This window comes from Orcinus orca, chromosome 11 (genome assembly GCF_937001465.1).
Source record: "Orcinus orca chromosome 11, mOrcOrc1.1, whole genome shotgun sequence".
NCBI classification, from domain to species: domain Eukaryota; kingdom Metazoa; phylum Chordata; class Mammalia; order Artiodactyla; family Delphinidae; genus Orcinus; species Orcinus orca.
The window spans coordinates 87,731,286-87,758,368 of NC_064569.1; the positions used below are offsets into that span (position 1 = coordinate 87,731,286).

The following is a 27,083-nucleotide window of genomic DNA, read 5'->3' on the forward strand; positions in this document are numbered from 1 at the left end:
AGAAGAGAGAGACCACAAATAAATTAATTTATATATGAGTACACACATACACACACTGAATTTTGACAAAGATGTAAAAGCAATTCAATGGAGAAAGGATAGTCTTATCAACAAGTGGTGCTGGAACCACCTGAGATCCATATGCAACAAAATGAACCTTGACACATACCACCACCTCACACAAAAATTAACTAAAGGGCTTCCCTGGTGGCTCAGTGGTTGAGAGTCCGCCTGCCGATGCAGGGGATGCGGGTTCATGCCCGGGTCCGGGAAGATCCCACATGCCGCGGAGCGGCTGGGCCCGTAAGCCATGGCCGCTGAGCCTGCATGTCCAGAGCCTGTGCTCTGCAGCGGGAGAGGCCACAACAGTGAGAGGCCCACGTACAGAAAAAAAAAAAAAAAAATTAACTAAAAACAAATCAAAGACCTAAATATAAAATGTAAAACTATGAAAGTTTTAGAAGAAAACACAGGAGAAATCTTTGTAACTTTGGATTAGGCAAAGACATTATGTATGGCACTAAAACTACAATCCATACCAAAAAAAATTAATAAACAGAATTTTGTTTAAAATTTTTTAAATTATTCTTTGAAAGACACTGTTAAGAGAATGAAAAGACAAGCTACTGACTGGAAGAAAATATTTGTAAATCATTTATCACACATCCAACAACTTGTACCCAGAATATGTAAAGAACTCTTAAAACTCAACAACAAAAAACAACCCAATAAAAAGTAAGGAAAAGATTAGAACACACATGTCACTGAAGATGATACAGATATGAGAAGTACATAAAAATGCAAATTGAAACCACAATGAGATGCCATTACATCTTATTAGAATAAGAATAAAAAAAAACCCTGATACTACCAAATGCTGTCAAGGATGAGGAGCAACTCGAACTCTCATGCATTGCCAGTGGAAATGCAAAATGGTAAAATTTGCATTTGCAAATGGTATAAAAACAATTTGGCAGTTTTTAATAAAGCTAAAACATATACTTACCATAAGACCCAGCAATCTCACCCCTAGATATATGCTCAAGCAAAATGAAAACCACATTCACAAGAAAACCTGTGTGTGAATGTTTATAATGGTTATGTGGGAGGTCCCCATGACAATGCCTAGGTTCAATGATTTACTTGAGGAACTCACGGGATTCAGCATATAGTCATACTTACAATTAAGATTTAATACAGAGAAAGGAAACAAAGCAAAACCAGCCAAGGAAAAAGGCACATGGGGTAAAACTGGAAACCTGATGAAAGCTTCCAAGAGTCCTCTCCCAGCAGGATGCACTTAATCCTTCCAGCAATTAATTACAACAGTGTACGTGAAGTACTATCTACCAGTGAAACTTCCCTGAGCCTAGGAGTATAGGTTTTATTGGGGGGCTAGTCATAGAGTCACCATAGCTTATAGTACGTACCAAAATTCCATACTTCCAGAAGGAATGAATGTATTTAGCATAAACAGCTTAGGCACATAAACCACACTTATCAGTTAGAGAATGGTGGGAACACTCTTGAAATCTGAGTTCCAGACAATAGCCAAGAGCCAACCCTGCAAACAGGCTTTCCAGGGATAGCAATCTCAGGTCTGTTATGTTAACTCTTTTCTACACAGTGGCTTTACCTGTAATTGTCAAAAACTGGAAACAATCCAAATACTTGTTGAACTGGGGAATGGATAAACAAACCATAGAACATCCATACAACGGAATATTACTCAGCAATGAAAAGAAATGAACTACTGCTACCTACAGTGACATGGATGAATATCAAATGCATGATGCTAAGTAAAAGAAGCCAAATTCAAAAGGCAACATGCTATGACATTCTAGAAAACACAAAATAGATCAGTGGTTGCCAGGGGGCTAAAGGGGAGGGGGCGGGGTGTGAATACAAAGGGATAGAATGAGGGAATTTTTCTGGAATGATGGAACCATTCTGTATCTTGATTTTGGTGGTGATTGTAATGTTCTGTGCATTAAAACTCAGAGCTGTATACCAAAAAAAAGTGAATTTTACTACATGTTAATTTAAATTTTTAAAAAAGTAAAATACCGTCCCCACATTATGCATGAATAAGATGAAAAGAAGTAACATCGCAATGTTAATGCAAATAAAAGACAAAAATAATTCCACAGCAGGCAAAAAGCCCACAAAATCCAGTACAGAAGAAAACAGAACACATGAGAAAAGTAGAAAAATCTGCCAAAAAGATCTGCACCTTCAGATGAACTTAAAAAGAACAACAGGGCTTCCCTGGTGGCGCAGTGGTTGAGTCTGACTGCCGATGCAGGGGACATGGGTTTGTGCCCCAGTCCAGGAAGATCCCACATGCCGCAGAGCGGCTGGGCCCGTGAGCCATGGCTGCTGAGCCTGCGCGTCTGGAGCCTGTGCTCCACAACGGGAGAGGCCACAACAGTGAGAGGCCCGTGTATCACACACACACACACAAAAAGAAAAAGAACATCAAATCAATTTGCCAAATGCTTAGAGACAAAAATGATAAAATAGAAAAATGAGATAAAAAGATTGCAGAGCTACGTAAGAATAAAAACTAATAATAGGCCCCCATGACAGAATTATATTAGAAATAGAAAAGGGCAGAATCCACACAGTATAACCAAATGACTATAACACGTAGGAACTGTAGGAGATGACATGTAGATTACAACAATTTGAGAGAAAAACAATGAAATGATTGAAACCATAAAGATAGGAAAGTCAAAGCCAATCTCACTTAATTAGTAAACTTCAAGTAGTGAACACAACACATGGAATAGAAAAAGTATTCAAAACTATGTTAGAAGAAAATGTCTCTGAAATAGGGAACTGAATCCGTCAAGTGTGAATGGATCACATCTCGCTATTGAAGATTAAAAATTCAAATCAGGTTAAAAATACTCAGGTACATACTGTTTATAAGAGTCATACAAAAAATAAAAGCAAAGATAGAGCAGACAAGTCAAAGTCAAAACGAAGAGAAAGCAGGAATCACAACATTAACAACATCACACAACGCAAAAAATCCCAAAAATGCTCAACAAAAGAAAGAAGGAACTGTCTACAATAAGGGTCAGCAAACTATGGCCCATGGGACAAATCTGACCCATGGCCTGTTTTTTTGTTTTGTTTTGTTTTTTGCGGTACGCGGGCCTCTCCCTGCTGTGGCCTCTCCCGTTGCGGAGCACAGGCTCCGGATGCGCAGGCTCAGCGGCCACGTCTCACAGGCCTAGCCACTCCACGGCATGTGGGATAATCCCGGAACGGGGCACGAACCCGTGTCCCCTGCATCGGCAGGCGGACTCTCAACCACTGCGCCACCAGGCAAGCCCATGGCCTGTTTTTATATTGGCTCACAAGCTAACAATGGCTTTTACATTTATAAAGGGTTATATTTTAAAAAAGAAGAAGAATATAAGACAGAGACTGTGTGGGTCACAAAGACTAAAACATTTACCATCTAGCCCTTTAATCTGCTGACCCAAGGTACAATCTACACTAATGCATAGTTAAACTTATACATAGGAGGCCTTAATATATTAAGGAAACCAGACTTTTATCATATATATTGACTTTTTCCCGTATGCATGCTGTCTTCAGACTTTATGATTATATTGGCATGTACAACTTCTCTATGCTTATCTAACTGAATTTACCAATCTTTTCTTTTTAGTTTCTAAATTGCATGTTAGAAAGGCATACCCTGTACTTCAAGAGTATTTAAAAAATTCCTCCCAAGTTTTCTTGTACAAGTTTTACAGTTTTGTTTTTTATATTTTAAACCACTGAGACACACAGATTACTGTATCTTTCCTGAGGCCTTTCTAGGAGAAAAGGAAGAGAATCTACATAGCAGGATACCAGACTGCAGGCTAACTGGGGAAGGGAGATGTTGGAAAAGTTTAGAAAAGAGGAAGAGGAAAATGAGCAAGAGTCTGTATGTAGGCTGAAACCTTACAAATGACTGATAACTGATATTATAGGTTTTCTGCCTCTTCTCACTGGAAAACTTAAAACTATATTCTTTGTTCAATCTTGAAAGAACGTTCTCAACTGAGGAAGTCTCATGGGTCATGAAGGAGTTAATTTCCTAGCTATTTCACATCTCCCTCCTCCCTTATTTGAGAACAAGAGTTTAGGCAGAGAATAAGATCCAATCACCAATCTCTTTGTATCTGAATTCAAGTTATCGCTGGGTATTGTCATCTCTCTTTGTTGCTGTTATAAAAAGGATTTTTCGGGCTTCCCTGGTGGCGCCGTGGTTGAGAGTCCGCCTGCCGATGCAGGGGACACGGCTTCGTGCCCCGGTCTGGGAAGATCCCACATGCCGCAGAGCGGCTGGGCCCGTGAGCCATGGCCGCTGAGCCTGCGCGTCTGGAGCCTGTGCTCCGCAACGGGAGAGGCCACCACAACAGTGAGAGGCCCGCGTACCGCAAAAAAAAAAAAAAAAGGATTTTTCTTCCTATGATACTTTCTAACTGGTTGTTTATATGTAACAGAGGGTCAGCAAAGTATGGCCCATGGGCCAATCCAGCTCACTGCCTGCTTTGTAAATAAAGTTTTATTAGAACACAGACATGTTCATTTGTTTACAAATTGTCTATGGCAGCTTTCATGCTACAACAGGAGATTTGGGTAGCTGTGACAAAAGTTGTACGGTCTAAAATATTTATCACCTGGCCCTTACACAAAAAGTTTGCCAATCTCCAATATGAAAGAAAGCTATTTGTAATTTTGTGAGGTAAAATTCATATCACATAATTTTAACCATTTTAAAGTGCACAATTTAGTGGCATTTACTTCAGTTCATAATGTTGCATAATCATTATCTTTTTTCTAGTTCCAAAGAATTTTCATCACCCCAAATGGAAACACTGTACCCATTAAGCAATCACTCTCCATTTCTCCCTTCCCCTATCCCTGGCTACCACTAATTTGCTTTCTGTCTCTATGGATTTACCTATTCTGGATATTCATCCATGTTGTAGTACCTTATTCCTTTTTATCACTGAATAACATTCAATTGTATGGATATACTACGTTTTGTTTATTCATTCATCAGTTGATAGACATTTTGGTGATTGTTCACAGAGCTGCTATGGACACTCATGTACAAATTTTTGTTTCAATACCTGTTTTTAATTCTTTTGGAATTCTTAGAGTGGAATTGCTGGGTCATATGGTATGACCCATAACACAGCCACAAACAATTCTGTTTACAACTTTTTGTGGAACTACCAAACTGTTTCCCACAATGGCTACATCATTTTACACTTTCAACCAGCAATGTATGAGGGTTCAGATTTCTCCACATCCTCACCAATACTTATTTTCCTTTAAAAGAATTTTTATGATAACTATCCTAGTGGGTGTAAAGTAGTATTACACTGTGGGTTTGCTTTGCATTTCCCTAATGACTAACAATGTTGAATATCTTTATACGTGCTTGTTAGTCATTGTTGGTATTTTTTAATATATATTTATTTTAAGACTCCTACAAATAAAATTTTAAAAGACAGTTGAAACATCAATAGAAGAATGAGTAAGACTATTAAAAGGTAATTTTTAATAGAAGGAAAAAAGCCTCTAAAGCCAATGTAACAAGAAATGTTCAAACCTATTATAATCAGAAAAGTACAAAACAATCAGACATTACACTTATTAGACTGGTAAAATTTAGAAACCTGGATAACTTTTAAATGTTGGTATATATGAATATATGAATACTCATACATTGCTTGTGGGAATATAGACTAGTTAGGCTATTGGGGATAGCAACCTGGCATTTCTTAGTCAAACCAAGTATAGGGTTATCTTATGACTCAGCAATTCTATTCATTTTTATACATGTTCCAAAGAAATCCTTACATAGAGTCATGTACAGGATGTTCACTGCAACATAATCTGTGATGCCAGGAAATTGGAAGTAGCTATCACTAAGATAACAGGTAGGTAAAATGAGGTAAACGTCCCACAAAAGTATTACGCAGCTATTAGAGGCAGTGAATTAGAAGTACCAACATGAGTAAATCTTAAAATTTTAGTGCCTAGTGACAGAAAGTAGCAGAATAAGATTTACTACTCTATGACTTTTACATAACTTAAAAAATAAATGTACAGAAAACAATAATACCCTTTTTTTTCAAGAATACACAGTTACAAAAAGATAAACAAATATACTAGAATATAGGTAATAACATACTATATAATTATTTTGTGAAAAATAATATAACATAAACAAGTAGTAAGACATTTCTTTATGAGGGAAAGGAAATTCAAATAGATAGATATAAAGGAGACTAAAGAAAGAAAGAAATCAAGCAAGAGATTTTATATACACCCATGACAACAATGTGTCTTGATCTAAAGATCAGTTTAACTCTCTGCACCCAAGGTTAAGAAAAATAGTGCCCAGCCACATTACTAAATTCTTTTATTATTTATAACACTTTCAGTCGATTCTCCTGGACATTTCAGATGTAAAATCATATCATCTAAAAGCAATACTTTTACCTTCTTTTCCATTGTTATGCCTTTTAGACTTCACTGGTTAGTATCTCTGGCACAATGATAGTAATAGTGATGGTAACAAGCATTTGTATCTTGTTCTCAATTTTACAGAAATTCTTCCAAAATTTACTCATTAAGCATAATGCTGGCTTTTGAGCTGATTTTTTTAATATAACTGCATTAAGGAGGCAGCCTTCTATTACTGGTTTAGCGCTAGTTTTTATTCAGAATGGATGTTGAACTTTATCAAAAGTCTTTTCAGCATCTATGAAGATGATCTTATGATTTTTCTTTGTTCTTTAAATATAGATTTATATTAAAATATTTCCAATATTGAATTATCCTTGCATTTTCTATATGCAATAGAGTATACTTCTAAAATACGATTTTGTATTCCATTTGATAAATTTGTACATTTTATTCCTAAATAATACTGGACTATAGTTCCCTCTTCTTTTACCATGCTACAGAACAGTGCTTCTTATAGCACTGAAGCTACATGTTCTTAAAAGTTTGGTAGAACCCAACTATCTGAGTCGATGCATTTTGTGGCGGTAACTCTTGGCAATATTCTTTTTTCCTTCTGTGAGAGCTATGCTTTCAAAAGATCAATAGGATAGAAAAGCATCTGTCAAGTCTCACTAAAAAATAAAAAAAGAAAACTATACAAATACCTATTAGTAATATAAGAAAGGGACCATAACAGCAGTGGTTATTAAAATAAAAGAATATAGTATACAACTTTGACAATACATATGAAAATGTGATTAGATTAAGCGGTAGACATTTTAAGAAAATATGAATTATTATCAAATTCAATTATCAAAGTGACCAAAAAGAAACTAAGTCAAGCAAAAAAAAAAAAAAAAAGAAAATTGGAAGAATACTGGAGTATCTCAGGTAACCTATGCTCAGGAAATACAGTCAAGTCTAAGGGTTCTGGAATGTTAGGAACCCAGGATACCTGCTCCGTTTTGGAAATGAATGGTCTTGTTTTTCTCTTTCTACAATCACCTTTCTATGCTAAGATACCTAGCTTTTTATGACTGCTCAGTGTCTAGGCACAGTATCAACCAACTAGAGTTTGTGTATCCCTTTTCCAAACTTCCAAATTCCAAACTGGAACAGTTTGGGTCAGGTATGGACTCTAAATCCAATAAACGGTCCATAGGAAAAGTAGATTAGAGAGTCATAAACTACTAAAATGGAAGCTAAAATTCATCCTTTTAGCAAGGTTTTTGATGTTGGCAGTACAGTGTGCGGACTGCACAGGTACCCTGAGATATTTACAAAAAGAATCTGCCTACTCCCAAAAGACCCCAACCCAAAAGACTTTATGGGTGAATTCTAGCAAACCCTTATGGAACAGAGAATTCATCTTTTTTATAATGTTAGGGAGTATAAAAAGGATATGAAGTATTTTACAAGGCTAACATGATCCCATTATCAAAACCTAACAAAATTAGCTCCCAAAGTAATACCCAATGAATCATTTACATTTTTGAATAGAGACACCAAAGTTTATGTATAAATATGCTTAGTATTAATATACCTATGCATTCATATTTTTGTACTTTTAAACTATTACCAGATATTTTCTTCATATTTTTTGAATTGTTTACAATTTATTTTTCATCAGAAAAAGATTCATATTTTGAAAATTAAATAGCCTAGAAACAGACCTCAAAATATTTAAAAATTTAGTGTATGGTTAAGATATCATTTCAGTGGGGATATTATTCAATAAATACTGTTGGAACATCTGAACACCATTTGGGGGAAATGACCTTCAATTGGGGAAAAAGAAGTTAGAAGTTCAACCTCAGTGTCAATATAAATTGTAGATATTTTTATGTATAAATGAAAATATAAATGTATTAGAAAAGCATATAGATAAATATATCATCTTTGGGTGGGAAAGGCCCTTTGAAGCTTATTATTACTGCTATAAACTGAAATTTTTGAGTACAAAGATTTTAACATGTATATTTTTTCAAAAATCATAAAGACTGTCATTCCTTTTTGTTTTCTCTTATGTCCCTCTTTTAGTATTTTCATAATTTTCTATTTTGAATTACCACCTCAAAAAGGATTATTTCCAATTATATATATACATCTAGCCCCAACTTCCCTTCCCAGCTTCAGTCCCTGTTAACCAATTGTACCTGTACCTGGATATCCTACTGTTTCCTTAACTACAGTACACCTTGAAACAAGCTTATCATCCTAACTCCTGAACTAGCTCCTTCTGACTTTATATCTCCCTTTCTGGGATCTCAAAACTTAGAATCTTCATTGTTTCTTTTTCTAAAACCTCTCATATATGTTGCCAAATCATTTTTAGTATTTCCCTTTCATTCAATCTTTCCTTTCTATTGCCATTGTATCATCCAAAATTATGACCCTCACTACAAAAAATAATAACATTAAATCCTATAACAAAAAAGGTATTTTAACCCCCAAATTAGAATCTGACCACCCATCATATGTTAATAACAGTAAAAAGATTGGCCAGTACATACACACTATAACACAGTAGTTTAATATTAAGTCATTGTATTTATAGCCTTTTAATTCCTGCCGGCTTATATCACTTAAAACAGCAAAACTAGAATAAAACCACAAATGTTAAGATATTAGTTTGTTGTTATTGTTGCTACTGAGGGGAGAGAGCTGCGATAAGATAAAAATGGCAAAAATAACTAGAGTCAATAGAATCCCATTTTTAAAACTGCATTTTTCCTTCTTTCATCTCTAGGAAACTCTAATGCCCGATTAAAACAAATATGCAATCCAAACCAAATAAAAATGTCAGAATTAATTTTAAAATATCAAGTTAAAAAGAAAAGTTACAGCTTTTATATTACTAATAACTATTTTTGCTATTTCCATATAGACATCATACAATCTCTCCATAACTCCTGTGAAACATACAAAGCCATACTGACTGACTGATGGCCATGGCTAAAGTCAGCTTAAGAAAAGCAAGCTATTGCTCTGTGTTACAACCGATTATTGTTCTAATCAAACTTCTAGGCATGTCAAGAGTCAATTGTGTTATTTAAACCTGTTCATTCCAGCTGAATTTCTTATTGTAATCACATAATTACATTTTATATAAACTGATTGAATGAGTGTAAAAAGAAAACTAAATTGAATGCTTCAAAAAGGCTTGATAAATGGCAAATCACCAAAAAAGTTTCTAATTATCTGTGGATAAGATAGCTATAATAGATCAGAAGAAAAAAATGTACTAGAGGAATTCTATACTGCTTTGCTTCACAAGCGTCTTTAAGGTTTTAATCAACTTTAAAGAAAATGATAGGCAATATCATACTATGAGTGTAATTTACGCATGAAAGCCAACATGAAACTCCATCAGCAAACTCAGCAGAACAATATTCATTTAGACACTCAATCCACAAGTGTACAATGAACACCTACCCTGTGCCAGGTGCTGTTCTAAGGCAGCAGTTCTCAAACTTTTTTGGCTTTAGGACCCTTTATACTCTTAAAAATTACTGAGTAACCCCGAAGAGCTTTGTCTTATAGGCAATATCAACCAACATTCATGTGAGAAATTAAAGCTGAAAAAGTTTTAAAACACAAGAATACACCAGCACACATTCCATTAGCCATCATAGCCAATAATGTCATCACTTACCGTGTAGCTTTTAGAAAACTCAACTGTACAGATATGAGAAAATGACAGTAAGAAAGTCATATAATGTCTTAGTATTATTACAAAAATAGTTTGACTTCACAAATACCCTGAAAGAGTCTTGGGAACCCAAAACGTCCGTAGACCAACCAGTGAGAACTGTGTTACAGGACTGAGGAACCAATAATGAATCAACCCCTCTCTTGTGTAATTTGGTGAAGGAATAAAACAATCAATCAATCAGTCATTCAATCAATCAATGATTTCAGGTAGTAATAAATGCCATGAAAAATAAAATAGGGCAAGGAGGAAGAAAGTGAAAAGTGGGAGATGCAGGGAAGGAGTAGGGGCAATGACATAGGATGGTCAGAAAAGGCCTTTCTAAGGAGAGATACTGAAGGAATGAGCCCTGTTAAGTTATAAGGGAATATAATGTTCAGGTAGAGAAGTAGAAATGCTAATACCCTGGAAGTCACTGGAGGATTCTGAGCGTGGGAATGACCTGATTTGATTAAGGTTTTTAAAAATACTACTCTGGCTTCCACATGGAAGAGACTGGGAAGGAAGTTATAAAAATGGAAGTAGAGAAGTTAGGAGGCTACTGCAGTAGTCCTGCAAGAAATGTTGGTGACTTGGATAGTATGATAGCAGTGGAAATGTGAGATTTGAATGAATATGGGAATTATTTTGAAAGAAAAGCAACAGTAAATTGCTGAAGGACTAGAGATGGGGTTGTGAGGGAAAAAAAGCAATGAAGGAAAGATGGTTCTTAGGTTTTTGCAGAGCAATGAGGTGAATGTTGCCATATGTGACATAGAGAAACAGTGGGAGGTGGAGGAGAAGGAGGCAAAATTAAGTTTAAGATGCTTATTTGCAATCTGAGTAAAAATACTGGATACCTAGGTCTGTAACTCAAGATAGAGGTCAGGGCAGGAAATGCATGAGGTATTCAAGTATGTGACTAGATTAAATCACCTAAGGAGTAAATGTGGATAAAGAAGAGAGACAGAGAATCCAGACCTAGAATTCCACCCTACATCAAAAGCTGTCAAATTAATGTACATTTATGTGTTATTTTTTACACTTGCCTTTTTCAAATAACTAACTGCTAGTCCCAATGATATCAGATAAGAGGGCTTTTTTTCTTTTTTTAGTATCTTCCTTTTCATATTAGGATAATCTTAGGAGCACAGAAGAGAGACAACCCTGGGGGAGGAGGAGGGATTAGGAGTAGAGGTGGTGCGTGCGTGTGTGTTTATGTGTGTGTGAGAACAGAGAAAGAGAGAGAGAGAGAGAGAGAGGGATAGAGAGAAGGAGAGAGGAAGAGAGAGAGAGAGAGAGTGAGTTGGGGGGAGGGAAAGTGTAGGAGGTAGGAGGGAGGAAGATACTGGTTTGAGAGAGAAGGAGTTCCAGAATATTTCTACAGAAGTCCTATTTAACATCCTATATTCTAATTATTTGTCCTTGAGTGGTGTGAAAGTTTCTTTATGGGCAGAAACTATGACCTTCATCTTTGTGCCTTGCAAAGTGCCTGGCAGATAACAATCTCTTAATGAACATTTACTGAATGAATAAAATGAAGGAGTGACTTACCCAAAGTCAGCCCAATTGCTACTGAACAGGAAAGCAGGGATTAGTATCTAGGTTTTAGGACAGTCAGATGTTCTAAACTCACTTCAGGCTGTCATTAAAAGGACTACACATTCGGGCCTCACCTTATCTATATATTTTATTTTCTATTTGTCATCCTGTCTGGACTACAAGTCTGATGATCTACCCAAAATTCACCTTCCCTCAGCCTGTCCAGAACCTGTGCATCCAGCTTATGTCTTACCTCTCCCATAAAAACTCTCTTCACCAATCCCTCAATCATCACCCTCCTCACCTACACCAGCCACACACACACACACAGACACACTTTCTGTAACACCCTGATTTCTGTCCTTACAACTACATTGAAGCTGCTTTCCCAAAGTTTACCAAAGGCCTTTGTAATAGTTAAAGTATAATTTTTAAAATGGTTAAATCACGACTCTCATACAAATGTGAAATGAACTTATCAATGAATGAAGGAACCAGTAAGATGTTAAAACTGGTTCAAATGAGAATCTGACAACATTCAGAGATTTATATTGCCCAGTATATTTATATTCAGAGATTTATATTGCCCAGAATTCATTTGCATGGCATGAACAGGAATAATTGCATTAGTATAGGCAGGAAATATTTGTTGTTACCAGTTTTCTAGAATGAAACTTCTGTCGCCTTTTTGCAGAGTTGTAAAACAGTCTAGTCAATCAAGGACAAAAATATATATCTCTAAATCAAAATAATATAATTCCTGGAGGGTCCTCTAGGTTCTGGAGGGTCCAATGCCCAGCATTCAGATACGCAGTAATTTCTTCTGCCCATTTCCAAGTCTCTGACAAATTTTTCCCGCATCACTGTCAAAACTCATCCTAACCTGCCTTCTTTAGCACAATGAAGGAAAATTCTTGCCACCTTTGGTTTCCTGACTCCCTTTCTCTCTGACTGATTCTCTTCAGTCTCCTTCACCACTTCCTATTCATCTTAAATACAGTATTCTCCAAAGTACTGATGGGTCTTATTCTACCTAATATCAGCAGTCATGCTTCACCTATTAATTATATAGGAATTACTCCCATATCCACAGCTCTAATGTCTATATTCCCCGAACTTGAACTTCTATTTTCTCCATTTCCCATGCTGATATCTTAGCAGCACCTCATATTCATCACGACCTAAACTAAACTCACTCTTGTCATCATCTAAATATGATCTATCCCTAACTTAGTTAATGTTTAATTGTCAAAGAGGCATAAAGCATGAGAATCTTACATTTTACTCTCTCCCTCACCCTCCTCTACGTAACTGCCTTTTACAGTCACCTAAACTATCCATCGCACCTCTACAATTACTCTCTTGCATCCCTCCCCTTCCTCACAGCCATTTCCCTAATTCAAGTCTATATTATCTTTCAACTGAACTGTTGATAAAGCTTCACACTGCTATATTGTCTCTTTTCTCTATCATTCACTCAGATGCCAAAGTTATAGTTCCCTAACAGGGGTCAAAGTTTTTCTGACTTGGTCCCACTTTCTGATCCGAGTTCTTATATAATAGGCATCTGTTGTTTTAGGACATCCACCTACTTCCTACTTACTCTACTTCAGTTACTTCAGTCCAGTCAAGCTGATTCCACCCATGAGGCAAACAACTCCAGCTCAGACAATCAGGTTCATAATGACTGGTTCAGAATTGGCTCAAATAGAGCCACTGAAATGCCACAGACTTTTGCTGACACTTCTGGGGCAGAAGCAAATGCTTTTTACTATATACCTGCTATTGTTATTGCTATATTTTACCACCAGAGGACAGCCTGTCTGAAAACCCAGTGCAGAATAAGTGAAGTTTGGAGATGCAGAGAGAATTTGGCCCTTCTGAGCCCTAGCATCAACCCATGTCTGAAGCCAATTTCCCTTGGATTGTTCAATTACACCTGCCAATAAACTGTCTTTCTGCTTAAGCTCGTCTGAGTCAGGCAACCATCTAAAGCACTGAACCAAGAGTGCTAAACAACACCGCCTATCTTTTTATGCATGATATGATTCGGTTACATCAACCTCCTCGCCAGTATCAGAATACAGTGCCTTCCCTCACGTTTTTTCCTCAGTCTGGAATTTTCTTCCCTCTGGCTGGAATTCCCTTCCCTCTTTTCTCTGTTTATTAAGATCCATCTCATACTTCAATGCTTAGTTCAAATGCCTCAGTGAGGCAATCCCTGGAGGCTGGGAAAAGAAGCAGAAGACCAGATTACACAGAGATTTTAAACCATGCTATGGCTTTTTGAACCCTTACATAAGGGTAAATAAATGTCACTGAAAGATTTTAAAATAGCAAAGGACATGATCAGATTAACAATTTTAAAAGATGACTCTGGTTGTTGTGTAAAGGATGAATTAGAGGAGGGTGAGGGGAACAATGATTTGTAAACTATGAAAAATCTACACAAAAAGGATAGTGGTATGGGCTAAAGTGGCAATGGAGACAGAAGAATGTACTTCCATGATTACTTTATTTCTGAATAAATCTGTCTCAACATTGTAAACTCCCTGAGGACAGAGAATTTATCTGTTGACTACCATTTTATCCTCAGAAATTAGCAAAGTGATTGGCACACAGTAGGGACACACATTTATCTGTAGAATAAATGAATACACAATTAACCTAATATGTAAACTCTGTGAGCAACTGGGCAAATGGCAGTATTATTTATGAAGATAAGAAACACAAGAAAAGTCAGTTTGTAGTTTTTTGTTTGTTTTTGAGAAAGAGGTAAGGGAAAAGATGCACTCTGTTTTGAACAAATGAGTTTAAGATAATATAATACATTCAAATATGGAGGGAACCTATATATAGTGGACACATATCTGGGGGTCAGGTGAGAGATCTGGGCTGCAAATACTAATTTGTGAATTCTGGGCATATAGATTGGTAACTGACTTTATGAAGAGAGAAGATTACCTAGGAATAAGGAAAAGAGGGTGGAGATTACAGACTTAAGGGGCATTTAAGGGTTGAACAGAAAAAGAGACGTTAAGGAAGAACACTAATAGCTCTGGCAGAAAAACAAACGTAGGAGAATCCTCTAACCAAAGCAGAGGGAAGAAGAGGAATGTGTAGTCAAATGTGTCAAACAGTAAAAAGTCCAGGAATGAAAAGTTTTAAAGTATCCTTTGGATGAAAACAGTTTTGGTGGAGAAGGGGATGGGGAGTGGGTAAAACCAAATTTGGAGTGGGTTCAAGGGTGAGTAGAAGATAAAGAAATGAAGTCAGTCAGTATTAAGACATCTTGTTTAGGAAGTGTGACTATAAAGGAACTGAGAAACATAGTTTCAGGAGAGGAATGTCAAGGGTAGGTTTCGTTCCTGTTTGGTTTTTTGTTGTTGTTTGTTTGTTTGTTTATAGAATTTGGTTTTAAGCATGTTTAAATGTTGATTGGAAGCAACTTAAAAAAGGACAGCGTTAAAGAAAAGGTGAAAGTGAATAATCAAAAATGAGCTTCACGATGAATACATATATCAAAAAATCTATCTTACAGCTTAAATATATACAATTTCAATTTGTCAATTATACCTCAATAAAGCTAACAAAGTTTATAGAGTACAGATGAAGATATTGGAATTTTTAAAGGCATTTATTTTACTTTATACAATTTTTAAAGGTTACACTCCATTTACAATTATTACAAAATATTGGCTATATTCTTCATGTTGTACAATACATCCTTGCAGCATATCTTACACCCAACAGTTTTTACCACCCACTCCCCCACCCCTCTATTATCCCTCTCCCCCTTCTCACTGGTAACCACTAGTTTGTTCTCTGTATCTGTGAGTCTGTTTCTTTTTTGTTATATTCACTAGTTTGTTGTATTTTTTAGATTCCATATATAACTGATATCATACAGTATTTTTCTTTCTCTGTCTGACTTATTTCACTTAACATAATACCCTCCAAGTTTCTCCATGTTGCTGGAAACGGCAAATTTTCGCTCTTTTTTATGGCTGTATAGTATTTCATTGTGTGTGTGTGTGTGTGTGTGTGTGTGTGTGTGTGTGTGTGTGTGTGTATACACATACATATATATACACCACACACCACATCTTGTTTATCCATTTTTATCCATTTAGCTGTTGATGGACACTTAGGTTGCTTGCATATTTTGGCAATTGTAAACAATGCTGCTATGAACATTGGGATGCATGTATCTTTTCAAATTAGAAAATCTTAAAGACACCACCAGAAAATTACTAGAGCTCATCAACGAATCTGGTAAGGTTGCAGGATACAAAATTAACACACAGAAATCTGTTGCATTTCTATACACTAATACAGAAAGATCAGAAAGAGAAATTAAAGAAACAATGGAATTTACCATCACATCAAAAAGAATAAAATACCTACGAATAAACCTACCTAAGGAGGCAAAAGGCCTGTACTCCAAAAACTATAAGATACTGATGGAAGAAATTCAAGATGACACAAACAGATGGAAAGATACACTGTGTTCTTGGATTGGAAGAATCAATATTGTTAAAATGACCATACTACCCAAGGCACTCTACAGATTCAATGCAACCCCTATCAAAATACCAATGCATTTTTCACAGAACTAGAACAAATAATTTTAAAATTTGTGTGGAAACACAAATGACCCTGAAAAGCCAAATCTTGAGAAAGAACAGAGCTGGAGGAATCATGCTCCCTGACTTCAGATGATACTACAAAGCTATAGTAATCAACACAATATGGTACTGGCACAAAACAGACACATAGATCAATGGAACAGAATAGAAAGCCCAGAAATAAACCCAGACACTTATGGTCAATTGATTTACAACAAAGGAGGCAAGAATATACAATGGAGAAAAGATACTGGTTTTGAATAGGGTAAGCAATATCTCTTTCACTGAAGTCATACAGTAGAAGGAAAGAATAAGTAAAGATGTGGATACATTTATAGATTCGGTTACTGAAAATTAAGAGACTCTCATGTGACAGCATCAACTGTGTCATAAACATGTTTAAGTTTAAATATCAAAAGTAATCTCTTCATTAAAAATTATTTTTCCAAATTATGAGTTTGTTACACATTAGCAACTAAGTTAAGGGAAGTAACTGCCCCTCTCCCAAATCCTAGACTTAACAAAGAAAATTTAAAAGATAATTACCAAATGCCTACTTTGTACAAGACATGATGCTAGACATTGTGAAGAATACACAGTGCTCTTCCCCCAGATATTTCCATAGCTTTTTTCTCCTTCATTTAGGTCTCTGTTCTCACATTCTGCTTTATTTCTCTCCATTACAATTACCACCAGCTGATATGTTTGTTTTATTGTCTGTTTTTCCTCCTATACTAGAAGCTTCTCAAGGCAGGGACTTTTTCTGTTTATTCATTGTTGTATCCCCAGCACCAAGAATAGTGCCTGCCATGAATATGAACCCCAAATAAACTCTGATTAAATGAATAGTATCTTCTCTTTAGGAAGAAGAGGTGCAATCTGTTAAACAGGGGAGAAATGAATATATGAGAACTATATCAATATTTACAAATGAAAGAAGTAATTACTAAGGATGATATAAGTAGTATCAAAAAATGATATAAGAGCTCACAAAACTGTTCATCAACCAGACAAGATGATAAAGAAAGGTATATTGGAAACGGCGTCATTTGGACTGGGCCTTAAAGAGGTGAGTAGGGTTCTGGGGTTTTGTTTATTTTTCAACATGTACAATTCAATGGTTTTTAGTATATTCACAAAGTTGTGCAACCATCACCTTCTAGAATATTTTCATCACCTCAAAAAGAAACCCCATGCCCCTTAGCTCAACTCCCACAACCCCTCCCCCACCAGACCGAAGAAGTCACTAATCTATTTTCTATCTCTACATACTTACCCGTTGAGGACATTTCATATAAATAGAATCAAATAGCATGTGGGATACTGTGTCTGGCTTCTTCACTTAGTATAATGTTTTCATGTCCATCCATGTTGTAGCATGTATCAGTACCCCTTTTTATGATTGAATAATATTCCATTGTACAGATATATCATATTTTGTTTAGCCATTCATCAACAGATGGACATTTCTACCTTTAGGTTATTATGAATAATAGTAACTCTAGGGACATTCACATATAAGTTTTTGTGTCACATAACTTCAACAAGAAATAAGTGAAGGAAGGAATTGAAATACTATAAACTACTCAAATCCAAAGATGACAAATTCACGATAAAATTTTCACTGGTCTGAGGGATCAAATGGGGCAAAGCGAATTTTCATAAAGCTTAATTTATTCAAATCAAAGAACTGTCTTTTATTTTGTAACAATGTCCTTCAAACTTTTTTTTAACGTTAAAGCACTCCTTTTTTAAAAACTGAAGTATTCGATTCACAATGTTGTATTAGTTTCTGGTGTACAGCAAAGTGATTCAGTTATATATATATTATTTTTCATATTTTTTTCATTATGATTACAGGATATTGAATATTGTTCCCTGTGCTATACAGTAGGACCTTCTTCTTTATTTTATATACAGTAGTTGGTATGTGCTAGTCTCAAACTCCCAATCCAACCCCCTCCTGCACCCCCCTCCACCTTGGCAACCACAAGTCTGTTCTCTATGTCTGTGAGTCTGTTTCTCTTTTGTAAATAAGTTCATTTGTGTCATATTTTAGCTTCCACATACAAATGATATCATATGTTATTTGTCTTTCTCTTTCTGACTTACTTTGCTTCATAGGATAACCTCTAGGTCCATCCATGTAGCTGCAAGTGACCTTATTTCATTCTTTTCTATGGCTGAGTAATATTCCAGTATATGAGTGTGTGTGTGTGTGTGTGTGTGTGTGTGTGTGTGTACTACATCTTCTTTATCCATTCATCTGTTGATGGAAATTTACATTGTTTCCATGTCTTGCCTACTGTAAATAGTAGAGCACCCTTCTTTTTAAATTGAAGTATAGTTGATTTACAATGTTGTGTTAGTTTCAGGTATACAGCAAAGTGATTCAGTTATAACTATATATATGTGTGTTTGTGTGTGTGTGTATAGATATGTACACACACACATATATATGTTCTTTTTCAGATTCTTTTCCCTTATAGGTTATTACAAAATATTGAGTATAGTTCTCTGTGCCATATAGTAGGTCCTTGTTGGTTATCTGTTTTATATATAGTAGTGTATATATGTTAATCCTAAACTCCTAATTTATCCTCCCCCCTTCCCCTTTGGTAACCATAAGTTTGTTTTCTATGTGTGGGGGTCTATTTCTGTTTTGCATATAAGCTCATTTGTATAATATTTTTTTTTTAGATTCCACATATAAGTGATATCATATGATATTTGTCTTTGCCAGGCTTACTTCACTTAGCGTGATAATCTTCTAGGTCCACCCATGTTGCTGCAAATGTCATTATTTCATTCTTTTTATGGCTGAGTAATATTCCAGTGTGTGTGTGTGTGTGTGTGTGTGTGTGTGTGTGTGTGTGTGTGTGTGTGTGTGTGTGTGTGTGTGTGTTTCACATCTTCTTTATCCATTCATCTGTCAATGGACATACAGGTTGTTTCCAGGTCTTGGCTATTGTAAATAGTGCTGCTACGGACATTGGGATGCATGTATCTTTTCGAATTATGGTTTTCTCCAGATATATGTCCAGGAGTGGGATTGCGGGATCATATGGTAGCTCTATTTTTAGTTTTTTAAGGAACCTCCATACGTTCTCCATAGTGGCTGTACCAATTTACAGTCCCACCAATAGTGTAGGAGGGTTCCCTTTTCTCCACACTCTCTCCGGCATTTATTGTTTGTAGAATTTTTGATGATGGCCATTCTGACCGGTGTGAGGTGATACCTCATTGTAGTTTTGATTTGCATTTATCTAATAATTAGCAATGATGAGCATCTTTTCATGTGCCTTTTGGCCATCTGTATGCCTTCTTTGGAGAAATGTCTATTTAGATCTGCTGCCCATTTTTTGATTGGATTGTTTGTTTTTTCTGATATTGAGCTGTATGAGCTGTTTGTATATTTTAGAGATAAATTCCCTGTCGGTCACATCATTTGCAAATATTTTCTCCCATTCTGTAGGTTGTCTTTTTGTTTTGTTTCTGGTTTCCTTTGCTGTGCAAAAGCTTTTAAGTTTAATTAGGTCCCATTTGTTTATTTTTGTTTTTATTTCCATTACTCTGGGAGTCACATCCAAAAAGATATTACTACGATTTGTGTCAAAGAGTGTTCTGCCTATGTTTTCCTCTCAGAGTTTTATAATATCCAATTTTACATTTAGGTCTTTAATGCATTTTGAGTTTATTTTTGTGTATGGTGTTAAAGAATGTTCTAATTTCATTCTTTTACATGTAGCTGTCCTGTCTTCTCAGCACCAGTTATTGAAGAGACTGTCTTTTCTCCATTACACGTTACTGCCTCCTTTATTGTAGAGTAATTGACCATAGGTGTGTGGGTTTATTTATGGGCTTTCTATCCTGTTCCATTGATCTATACTTCTGTTTCTGTGCCAGTACCATACTGTTTTGATTACTGTTGCTTTGTAGTATAGTCTGAAGTCAGGGAGCATGATTCCTCCAGCTCCATTTTTCTTTCTCAAGATTGCTTTGGCTATTCGCAGTCTTTTTTGTTTCCATACGAATTTAAAAATTTTTTGTTCTAGTTCTGTGAAAAATGCCATTGGTAATTTGATCTGTAGAGTGACTTGGGTAGTATAGTCATTTTGACAATATTGATTCTTTCAATCCAAGAATACAGTACATCTTTCCATTTGTTTGTGTCATCTTCAATTTCTTTCATCAGGGTCTTACAGTTTTTGGAGTACAGGTCTTTTGCCTCCTTAGGTCAATTTATTCCTAGGTATTTTATTCTTTTTGATGTGATGGTGAATTCAATTGTTTCCTTAATTTCTCTTTCTGATCTTTCACTGTTACCGTATAGAAATGCAACAGATTTCTGCATATTAATTTTGTATCCTGCAACTTTACCAAATTCATTGATAAGCTCTAGTATTTTTCTGGTGGCATCTTCAGGATTTTCTATGTATAGTATCATGTCATCCACAAACAGTGACAGTTTTACTTATTCTGTCCCAATTTGGCTCCCTTTTATTTCTTTTTTCCCCTCTGATCGCTGTGGCTAGGACTTCCAAAACCACGTTGAATAAAAGTGGCAAGAGTGGACATCCTTGTCGTTTTCCTAATCTTAGAGGAAATGTTTTCAGCTTTTCACCATTGATTATGTTAGCTGTGGGTCTGTCATATACGGCCTTTAGTATGTTGAGGTATATTCCCTCTATGCCCACTTTCTGGAGAGTTTTTATCATAACTGGATGTTGAATTTTATCAAAAGCTTTTCCTGCATCTACAGAGATGATCATATGGATTTTATTCTTCAATTTGTTGATGTGGTGTATCATACTGATTGATTTGTGGATACTGAAAAATCTGTGCATCCCTGGGATAAATCTCACTTGATCATGATGTATGATCCTTTTAATGTACGACTGGATTCAGTTTGCTAGTATTTTGTTGAGGACTTTTGCATCTATGTTCATCAGTGATATTGGCCTGTAATTTTTTTGTGTGTGTGGTATCTTTTTCTGATTTTGGTATTAGGGTGATGGTGGCCTCATAGAATGAGTTTGGAAGTGTTCCTTCCTCTGCAGTTTTCTGGAATAGTTTCAGAAAGACAGATGTTAACTCTTCTCTAAATGTTTGGTGGAATTCACCTGTGAAGCCATCTGGTCCTGGACTTTTGTTTGTTGGGAGTTATTTAATCACCGATTGAATTTCAGTACTTGTAATTGGTCTGTTCATATTTTCTATTTCTTCCTGGTTCAGTCTTAGGAGATTGCACCTTACTAAGAATTTGTTCATTTCTTCTAGGTTGTCCATTTTATTGGCATATAGTTGGTTGTAGTAGTCTCTTATGGTCCTCTGTATTTCTGTGGTGTCCATTGTAACTTCTCCTTTTTCATTTCTAATTTTATTGATTTGGGTCCTCTCCCTTTTTTTTCTTGATGAGTCTGGCTAAAGGTTCATTAATTTTATCTTGTCAAAGAACCAGCTTTTAGTTTCATTGATCTTTTCTACTGTTTTCTTAGTCTCTATTTCATTTATTTCTGCTCTGATCTTTATGATTTCATCCCTTCTGCTAACTTTGGGTTTTGTTTGTTCTTCTTTCTCTAGTTGCTTAAATGAAATGATGGCAACATCAAAAGGTGGTTCTGTTAATTTACTTAGGCAAAATAAATTTTTAAAAATTTGTTTTTCTGTTAAATCCAAAAATCTAGGAAATACTGTTGATTAAAGGAAATGGCACAAAGGAAAGAAGACAGAAACCCACAAGACAGCCTGAATGCCAAGCTAAGGAATTTGCACCTTATTTTACGGTCAATGAGTAAATTAATAAAGTTGTCTAAACATAAAATTATTGACTCCTGGAAGTCACTTCATTAACAAACATTAACTGAGTTACTACTATATGAAAAGCACTGTAGTTGGTGCTATGAGAACAAATTAAATAAAATATCTCCCTCCTTTTTATAACAGACTTCAGTGGAAAACTGTCTCTCTTCATTATTTACATCTTTATCTGTTACTCATCAAGGGCAATATTTAGTAGTTAAAAAAATCCTTTTTAAAAAGGAAAATATGGGACTATTCCTATTATGCTTACAAGTTTTATTTCACTCATTATTTAACAATGTGAGTTGTTGGATGTACAAAGTAAAGCAATATATAACCCCTAATCTACAGAATTTTATAGTTTAGGTTTTATAAACTTATAAAGTACTCTAGAAGAAACTGACTGTAGGCATTTAACTAGATATTATTTACCTAGGACTTCCAATTTAAGAGCAAACAGCAAATAAGCACTTACTACTACCACTCACATTTTAAGCATTTAACTTTTTTTTTTCAGTACGCGGGCCTCTCACTGTTGTGGCCTCTCCCGTTGTGGAGCACAGGCTCCGGACGCACAGGCTCCTCGGCATGTGGGATCTTCCCGGACCGGGGCACGAACCTGTGTCCCCTGCATCGGCAGGCTGACTCTCAACCACTGCGCCACCAGGGAAGCCCGCATTTAACATTTTTAAACTAATTTAATCCTCCTAACAATCTTATGAAGAGGGAATCATTACTATATTGTTAAGATATTAATAGATTAAAATATATAACATTTATTATCTTTTTCCAGAATCAACTTTGACACCAATTCTGCTAAGGAAAGTGTTTTATATAGAGTTGCTATATAATTCCCATCAGTACACAAACATGCTGTAATTTCTCCCATCTTAAAAAAAATCCTCTCTTGACTTCATGTTCTCCTCCAGGAACTACACCATTTCTCTGATCCCCCTAGAGGAAAACTTCTTAGAAGAGCTAGTTAGGGCTTCCCTGGTGGCGCAGTGGTTGGGAGTCCACCTGCCGATGCAGGGGACACGGGTTCGTGCCCCAGTCCGGGAAGATCCCACATGCCGCGGAGCGGCTGGGCCCGTGAGCCATGGCCACTGAGCCTGCGCTTTCGGAGCCTGTGCTCCGCAACGGGAGAGGCCACAACAGTGAGAGGCCCGCGTACCGCAAAAAAAAAAAAAAAAAAAAAAGAGCTAGCCATTCCCAAAAGGCTTTTGTCTCCGACACTACTGGAACCACTTTAGTCATGATTATGAATGATCTCAAATGCTAAATATGATTTTTAATTTTCAGTCCTCATCTCACTTGACCAGCAACTTGACAAAGGTAAAACACTTTCTTTGAAACACTCTCTCTCCTTCTTTACTTGGCTTCCAAGACACCATACTCTTCTGGGTTTTCTTATCTTCCTAGATGTTCCTTCTCAAACTCCTACGCTGGTTCTTCCACAGGTCCACAATCTCAACACATTTGAGTACCCAAGGCTCAGTTCTTGGACCGCCTCTCTTCTCTATATACACTCATTTTCTTAATGTTCTCATATAGTCTCATGGCTCTACCAGAATGTGCTTCAACAAGATAGGGATTTTTTAGCTATTTTGTTTATACTGAATGCCCTACACCTAAAAGTGTCTGACATGTAGTACATGCATGCCATATACCTGTTCAATGACTGAATGGATTAATAAATGGCTTTAAAAGGTACCTATAAAGTGATGACTCTCTAATTTATACCTCCTGCCTGGATCTCTGTCCTTAACTCCAGATATATCCAACTACCTAACTGCTATCTCTACCTGGATGTGTAATAAACATTTCAAACTTAACCAAGTTCAAAAGAGAACTCAAATCACCCTCTCAATGGCTTCTTCAACTGACCACTTAGCAAAGAGCAGTTCCATCCTTCTAGTTTCTCAAGTCAAATTTTGAAATCATTCCTAATTCCTTCTCTTTCTCTCACACCATATATCCAATCTGTCAATAAATTCTGTGAATCCTGCCTTCAAAATATACTCAGCACTTGACCACTTGTCACCACGTCCACCACCACCACTATGGTCCAAGTCATTATCATATCTCACCTGGATGAATGCAATGGACTCCTAACTGGTCTTACTGCTTTTTGTCCACCTCCATCACACAATTTGAGTCTGTTCTCAGAACCACAGCCAGAGAAGTTTTTTAAAAACTTACGTCAAATCACATCACTTCTCTGCTCATAATCCTACAATAATTCCCACTTTGCTATGAGTAAAAGCCCAAATCGTGACAACTGCCTATAAAGCTCTACTCAATCTGGCCCTATTACATCTCTGACCTCATCTACTACTTTTCCTCTCACTTATTCTACTCCAGCCATATTGGTTTCTTCTGCTGTTGCTTCCAAAGGTTAAGCATATTTCCAACTCAGGTTCTTTTCTCTTACTGTTCCTTCTCCCTGGAATGCTTTTCCCTAGATATCTGTAATCCATTACTTGCTTCATCATCTTGCTCAACTGTGACCTTCTCTGAGTTTTTCCCTATCACCATATTTTAAACTGCTACTCCAACCCCGACCCCTTGTATTTTTCATCCCTTTTATCTCTATTTCTGCAAATCCTTTATCGCCACTAAATACTATATGCTTTCTGGGACATGTGCTTGAAAAGCACAAGAAGTTCTGTTTCATTCACTACCGTATCACTAGTGTTTAAAGCAGTGCCTGGTATACAGTAGGTGATCAATAATCTGTTGAAAGAACGGTTTCATTTCCACCAGGGGGCCTAACAATCCTCTAGCCTGGCGTTTCAGGAAAAGATCATAAAGCTTCTCTAAGATTTCTTCCAGTGCTCTGAATCCTAGAAGGATTATACATTGCCTAGAAAGAAAAACTGTGCTTGTCTAGTCAACCACAAGGAGGAGTGGAGAGGGAGAGCCGAGCAAAGAGAAATGTTTCCCTTGCTTTGCCTGTGGCAACCTCATGGTGGAAGAAAACCGGATTTGGAGGCGACTCTACTGAATGATTTTCTCCATACTATGAGTTAACTAGACACACACAAACGTAAACATTAAAAACCGCAATCCCTTCAAACGCCACAAAGAGGCCAAGGAAATCAACCCACGGGCCACTGAGAACTGGACGGGTGTTTCTTTAACTCCAGCACTAAGCACTCCATAAATCCACGGGAAGAGTTCCCATTAGTGCAGAGCCACGGAACTCACACCTTAAGGCCAAGGTGTTCCAGGCTGCCAGCACAGCACTCTCTGTCCAGAGGACTATTAAATCCGTTCTATTTAATACTTAAAGCACCTGCAGTAATTAAAACGGCATAGGCAAGCCGGTGCCAGGTCTAAATTCTCAGGTCTGGCCGATCGCATGTGAAGTCTTGATTCAGCAAACAGCGAAACCAATTTCCCACGGGATTTTGACTCACCGCCACCTGTTGATGCCAACATTGGAGGAGCCGGCGAACCAGGGGTCGAGGATGTAGACGCAGCGGATGGTGTCGGCGCCCTGAATACACTCCTTCAGGGCAGGATTGTCGTGAAGCCGAAGCCCCTTTCGGAACCAGTGCACAGCATTCACCCCCATCCCGGGGACGCGGCGGGTGGCGGGGAGCCGCCGAGCTCCTCCGCGGAGAAATTCAGGGCAGGGGCGTCCGGCTCATAACCGACACCTCCGGTCGCAGGAGAATCGCCGCACCCAAGGAGTGAGGAAAGGGCGGCAGAGGGGAGGGAAGGAAAAAATGAGTCCGAAGAGGGGACGGGAGAGGGAGAGGGCGCTGGCGGCGCAGCTGGAAGATGAATGGAGGTTGCCCAGTCAGCGGAGTCCGGGTATGACGCCTTTAGGAGCCGTCACCCGCCGCCACCTCCTGGACGAGACGCATAACTTCGAGGGCCCCGGACCGGCGGAGGGTGAGCAAGTTCAACAAAATCGAGCCGACACGACGGCCCGAGCGGGCGCGGGCAGCCCCAGGAGGTTCGTCACGGAAACCTAGCCCCACCGCGGCGGCCCCCGAGGACCAGACGGCCCGCCTGAGGCGAGCCGCCGACAGGAATGAGAGAGAATTTAGCCACTGTCGGCCACGCTGCCTCTCGGCCCGGGAAAGAGGAGTGAGGACGGAGCACGGAGGCGGTGGTCGAGGCCGCTGGACGGTTGCCGGCCGGTGACCGGTCCCGAGGCTGGCCGGGTGACTCCGCCGCCACCGCCGCGTCAGCGGCCTCGGCCCCGCCCTCGGCTCCTCATTGGAGGGGGCACTCCCCACGTGACCACCGGCACCTCACGTTTCTGAAGTGTGTTTACTACAGCGGCTCTGGGGAATATGCTTGCACTTCAGTCGCTTCTACGGGGCGACAGCTGCTCCATCTCAAAACGGTCTATCCTCGCCCAGACGCTAGACATTCTCCCTCTGCCCCTTTTCTCGGCTGACTGGTTGGTGTTGCCTGGAAGCGCCCACTGTGAGCAGAGGCCCCATGTGAGGGAAGGCTTAGCCCCGCCCTCGAGGGCCGTGAACGTCCACCATTGGCTGAGGTTCGCCGAGACCCGGATGAGCACGGGTGTGCGGGGAGCTCGCGAGCGCGCGCTCTGCTCTGGAAGGCGCGCTTGCGCTCTCGCTGCGTTCCAGTGGGAAGGAGGGCGGGGCCGGGGGGTTGGAGCGCCCTCCGGGATTCCTCCCGCGGGGTTCACGGAGCCCTGGAGACAGCCTGGTGTCTTCCAGGAGTCGGCGGGGCAGCCGGGCGGGGAGTGAGGGCAGGATGGGTTGGCAAGAGCAAAGTAGGAGGCTCCACGTAGACTTGGAGCCCAAACCATGTGCTTCCATCCAGCTTTAGCTGGAGACCCCAGCTCTACTTTGGAGTGTGTAGAGCTGGCGCCCTTCTTCTTGCGGCCCTCGCGGCATGGC

General features: G+C 38.1%; 1 protein-coding gene across 3 annotated transcripts in view; it reads right to left on the bottom strand.

Moving 5' to 3' along the window:
• The window catches only part of CRY1 (cryptochrome circadian regulator 1), a 95,341-nt gene extending 68,789 nt beyond the window's left edge, over positions 1 to 26,552 (bottom strand). Inside the window, exon 1 of one of the 3 annotated variants that reach the window (XM_004269411.3) lies at positions 25,617 to 26,552. In XM_004269411.3, coding sequence (XP_004269459.1) covers positions 25,617 to 25,774 — 158 coding nt within the window. In that variant the 5' untranslated portion in view covers positions 25,775 to 26,552. The remainder of the gene's footprint in view (positions 1 to 25,616) is intronic. The other 2 variants (XM_033427553.2, XM_033427554.2) reach the window with 2 other exon arrangements.
• Positions 26,553 to 27,083: the final 531 nt, after the last annotated feature.